Source organism: Micropterus dolomieu, linkage group LG12 (assembly GCF_021292245.1).
Source record: "Micropterus dolomieu isolate WLL.071019.BEF.003 ecotype Adirondacks linkage group LG12, ASM2129224v1, whole genome shotgun sequence".
Lineage (NCBI taxonomy): Eukaryota > Metazoa > Chordata > Actinopteri > Centrarchiformes > Centrarchidae > Micropterus > Micropterus dolomieu.
In genome coordinates, this window is record NC_060161.1 from 9,436,760 (window position 1) to 9,442,199 (window position 5,440).

At 36.0% G+C, this 5,440-nt stretch overlaps 1 protein-coding gene across 1 annotated transcript in view; it reads left to right on the forward strand.

Annotated features, from left to right (window-relative positions):
• Positions 1 to 3,745, forward strand: part of LOC123980775 (flocculation protein FLO11-like) — a 6,727-nt gene extending 2,982 nt beyond the window's left edge. Inside the window, exons 6-11 of the mRNA XM_046065318.1 lie at positions 1,144 to 1,208; positions 1,296 to 1,659; positions 1,859 to 1,920; positions 2,069 to 2,247; positions 2,658 to 2,836; positions 3,677 to 3,745. Coding sequence (XP_045921274.1) covers positions 1,144 to 1,208; positions 1,296 to 1,659; positions 1,859 to 1,920; positions 2,069 to 2,247; positions 2,658 to 2,836; positions 3,677 to 3,745 — 918 coding nt within the window. The remainder of the gene's footprint in view (positions 1 to 1,143; positions 1,209 to 1,295; positions 1,660 to 1,858; positions 1,921 to 2,068; positions 2,248 to 2,657; positions 2,837 to 3,676) is intronic.
• Positions 3,746 to 5,440: the final 1,695 nt, after the last annotated feature.

The window sequence follows — 5,440 nt, forward strand, 5'->3', positions numbered from 1 at the left end:
GTTCCTTTAGCTTTGGCAATACGGTTATATTAACATTCATGCCAATAAAGCACATTTCGTTTCGACCTGACTTCTTTTCTCCGTGAGATGGAAGAATTTGCACTGCATGGATTACACGTAAAATTCATCCAGCCAGAGGAAACAATCACCAACGGTTCACAGCACGGCGGTTGTAATAGCGACACAACTCATTGTAGGTATCGGAGAGGGAATCGGGCGTGGGGGCGTTCAGGGACAGGAGATCACGGAGCGGAGGGTCGATGATTATTCCCTCTGGCTTTATGAAGCACAATCTGCTGGCATTTCCTCGCGTCTGGGTCATTCCAGCATACTGTACCTATTTCTGCTGGGGTTTCCCAAAGCAGTTTGTCAGGTGTGCTGTCAGACGCACTGAATGAAACAAACCAAGGTTTTTACGCAGTGGCTGCTTTACCTCCCGACTTTATGCCGGAAAACATTAAAACATGCAAAACCCCTCATTTAAGTACTGACACCTCCATTGTGTTTGCTCCTGTTGTCATCTACGCAATAATATTTAGTAAATCACCCATAACAGGTACTAAAATTGCACGTGCAATATTTTAGAATGCACACGAAATTTAGTACTCTTTATTCTGGATGTTAGTAAATCGATGGTACGATGAATTGAAACACGGATTGTGAATGGTCAATTCCCCAAGTAGAAATTCCCCACATAGAAAGGAATCGCACACCCGTTGAAAAAATGTGCACACTGCCCAGAAATACACATGAAGAAATGTAATGCTTCTGCAAAAAATGAATAGGAAATCTATTTTTTTTTAATCCTGTAGTGGTTCTAATCATTATTTTTCCTCCTGTCTGTCTCTCTCCTGGAGCAGTCTTTCTTCGCTACAGAATTGACAGAAAATAAAAGAAAAAGAAAAAACTGTAAAATAAGGAAAAACTTTTACTCTTGCTAGACAGTCTATGAAAGAGATATCAAGGGTTAAATATAATGACAAACTAGAATATTTGCATTTTTTATGCTGCTGCAGAATAATAATAATTATTATATGAAATAAAGAGTGAAGATAACTAAACTACACCTCCAGCTCACTGTACAACTTAGGCAAACATATATGTGAAACGTGTTTAAGTACGATTTGTTTTCTGTTCCTGCAGCTTGAACCTGTGTTCCTAAAGGCATTCCCTTCCTCCTTCTTGTCCTTGGACGTGGTGTCATTCAGGTAATTTGTTAAAAATTACAGTGTTACAATTTAAAAATTGGCCAAAATCTGATTTTTTAAAAATATTTTATGTTTCTCCATCTGCAGAAGTGGATCAGTCATCAATGACATGAACCTTCTCTTTGCAAGCACATCTGTTCCTAATAATACTGAGATTAGGAGGGTTTTGATCAATGATAGTTTAAACGTCACTGGCTTCGACATTGAAAGGAGCTCAATCAAAGTGAATGGCACAACTGCTCAAACAACCGAAGCAACAACGACCCCTGCCCTGACAACGACAGTTACATCAACGACACCTGCTCCACCAACAACTGCTGCACCAAACACGACTTTGGCCACTCCACCTATTTACCTTATCTCAATCATTTTGGAAATTTCTTTTTCAATTGACCTCACTAACCCCAACAGCAGTCCATTCAAAGATCTTGAGCAACGAGTTGTAGCTACGGTGAGTAATTTGAACCAAATTGAACAAATTACTGACCGTGAGAATGTTACACATGATTACACACAAATGTTTAGCTGAAGGGCACATTTGTTAAGCTGGAAATTAATTTCATGTACATTTTCATTTCAATTCAATTTAATTTTAAAACAATTGTGCTCGAAAGATACTCAAGGGTTTTTGATGTTGCTTTTTCTTGCAGTGTGAGTTCATATACAGACCAAGATTTGTTCAGTTTGACCACTGTATTGTGACACTGTTCAGGTAAAAACATTTTTCTAATAGTAGTTCAGTGGTGTTTTGTATTCAGATGTATGGTCTTAAAATTGGTACTGTCTTGTGTAAATCACCCATAACAAATGGCAACAGAATCACCCCATATTTTTATTTGACATTTGGTTTCTTGAAACAGGAGTGTTCCAATTCGAGCCGATGTAACTGAAGCAGAGTTGCAGGTTGTGTTCAATCAGACAACTCGCTTTGAAGAACTCCCACAGAACAGTGTCGTTGCTCAAACCTTAGTAGAAGCTGTGAGTAATACCAACAACAGCTTCAATGTGACCATAAATCCCAACAAAGTCATTCTAATAGGTATGTAAACACAACACAATGTATTGCTCTAATCAGTATGTAAAAAAATTGAAATAATGAGCTGCTCATGCAGTTTTTAAATAAGTTATTGAAATATTATGCTGCTGCACAGGAAACAAAGCTATAGACGAGGTTCATTTAAAAAAAAATGTGGCATGACAAGCTAATTTATAGCTACCTTGTATTTAGCCAGAATATGTGTAATAATAATTTGTTATTAACTGTAAGATTTTTGATATTAGCAAATTCGAACTAGACAAGAAGCTAAAAAGTCTACAGAGCCAACTCTTTCTATGCCCTTTATGATGGTCCTTGTAAATCAGTTAAACTGGCAACAAAGTCAGTTTTACACCAAACAAATTATTTTTGGTTTCAATACTTATTAACTTATTCTTTTTTATGTTTTACAGAAGGTCCAGTTCCATCTACAACTACCACACCTGCAACTACCATATCTACTTCTACTGCACCTGCAACTACCACATCTACTACTACAGCACCTGCAACTACCACATCTACTACTACAGCACCTGCCACTACCACATCTACATCTACCACACCTACAACTGTAGCACTCATTACAACAAGGGTGACTTTCAGATCTCTTCAAAGCACATTTACAAGTGACTTGAACAATCCATCATCTGCAGCATTTAAAGATCGAGTTTCAATGATAAAGACACAGGTAAGTCAAACTCTTAAAATAAAATCTTCTGGTACAATTACTGGAGCTCAGTCCCCCATTCAGAGAACTGAAATGTTAAAATACAGCTAATGCTCTTTTTACTTTAGTATTTATTTTTGTATCTTTCTAGGTCTGTATATTTCTAGGTTAAATCTTTCCAAAAGTTTGTTTTCCAGTAAGTAACTAGTATTGACAAAAATAGTGTTATTTACTCCATTGTTCCCTATAGTCTTGTTAATAAGTAAATACTTTATGAAAACTTGATTCATGGATGGTGCTGGTCAATTCCGCAGGTAGAAATTCCCCACAATGTAAGGAATGGAATTCCAGTTGAAAAAATGTGCACACTGCCCAGAAATACACATGAAGACACTTAATGTTACTGCGAAAAATGAATAGGTCATCATGAATTCTTTTTTGAATCCTGTTGTGGTTCTCATCATTATTTTTCCTCCTGTCTGTCTCATGGACACAGTTCTCTGCACTACAGAAAGTACAGAAAAAAAAGAAATAAAACTGTAAAATAAGGGAACATACATTTTTCCTCTTGCTAGAAAGTCTATAAAAGAGATATCAAGGGGTATATATAATGACAAACTAGAATATTTGCATTTTTTATGCTGCTGCAGAAGAATAATTATATTAAATAAAGAGCAAAGATAACTAAACTACACCTCCAGCTCACTGTACAACTTAGGCAAACATATATGTAAAAAAAGTACAATTTGTTTTCTGTTTCTGCAGCTTGAACCTGCGTTCCAAAGGGCATTCCCTTCCTCCTTCAGTTCCTTGGACGTGGTGTCATTCAGGTAATTTGTTAAGACTTACCGTGTTACAATTTCAGAGTAGTGACCAAAATCTGATATTTCAAAATTATTTTGTGTTTTTCCATCTGCAGAAGTGGATCAGTCATCAATGACATGAACCTTCTCTTTGCAAGCACATCTGTTCCTAATAATATTGAGATTTGGAGGGTTTTGATCAGTGAACGTTTAAACGTCACTGGCTTTGACATTGAAGGCATCTCAATCACCGTGAATGGCGCCCGTAAGCTATATTGTGTTCTACTTCTTCAAAAATGTCAAAACTTTGAACAACTGTTTATTTAACTAATGTTTTGTTTACTTTTTACAGAATTTACAGAATCAAGTGGAGTGAGCCACAAGATCAGTCTCATTACTGCATCCTGCCTGGTACTGTTGTCATGGATACTATCAAGCCAGCAATAGCATCAGTGCTGATTACCATTTGAATTGCCAGCAGACTATGACTGCCATTACTGGTATGAACAAGGACTTTGTTGTTGGTAAAAATCCAAGATTCATGATTGTCTTTGCTCTTGTATGTAGAATGACACAGCCAACTTTAAGCACCTGGCCCATTGAATCATCACTACAATAACAACCTAAACAAAATAACAATACTGTCTGTTAAGCCCTGGGATGTCAGAAATGGTTGCACTCTTTGACTTTTTATATAAAATGTAATGTATAAATGCATCTTGCTTCTCTGAGCACTGTGCTATAGCAATATTTAACTGTCAGTTAGTACTAATGCTGTTCTTAAGTCATGCTAAACAAGTTAAATCAGCCACACTGGAAAGTAAAATCACTGTCACCATTGTATGAAAGATATTCAAATGTGAGATGTCTGTGAAGTTAGTTGTCATCAACACAGTCTTGTCTTTCTACAAGCAAAGATGATTCAAAATGGTGTTGTTTTACTCTGACTTTAAAACTATCTAAACCTTTGTGAAATTCATGTTTAGGTTTCATTTACAAATACAGCAACATAACAGCTCTATAGTGAGCATATTGTAAAGCAATCAAGAGAACAAATTAAATGAAGGCACACATGCAGCTAGAAGTTGGCTGCACACCCCAACCCAGAACCACCTTATAAAGTTTTATCAAAGATCATGGTACATAATTTAAAACAATACACTGTTGATTTTGTTAGTATACACATTGTATTTATGTAATCAAGTATAGCTATATTATGTGAGACTATTGTGGTTTCTATAATTTCAAAATCAAAAACTTTACAATGATCAGAATGCAAATTCTTTTGTGAATTTAAATTGTCTCTTGTGTGAGGTTTTCCAATTTTGGTGGGTAAAGAGAAAATGTATCAGGGCATGTTTAACCTTGTACAATTCCTGTACAATTAAAATGCTTAACCAAGCCATACCCAAAGTAAATTGAATGCTGTTGAATGATTTTGAGAAAATGCATGGTTTGGGCTTCTTTGAAAAATAACACTCTGAAGTTTCCAACCCAACAGTAAGAATCACAGAAAGTGCTACTGGCACTGAGTAATATAAGTCTGAACACACACAACATGAAGCCTTATTTAGCCCAATTTAAAATTGTATAACTATAAAGCAGAAAGTGAATATTTTAATTATGTTTTTCTAATGGTCAGTACATCAATGAATGCTTCCATTTTACTGTTTGAATAGACACATAGATCAGCTTTAGCTGTTTTCTCCAAACAATGACATGAGTT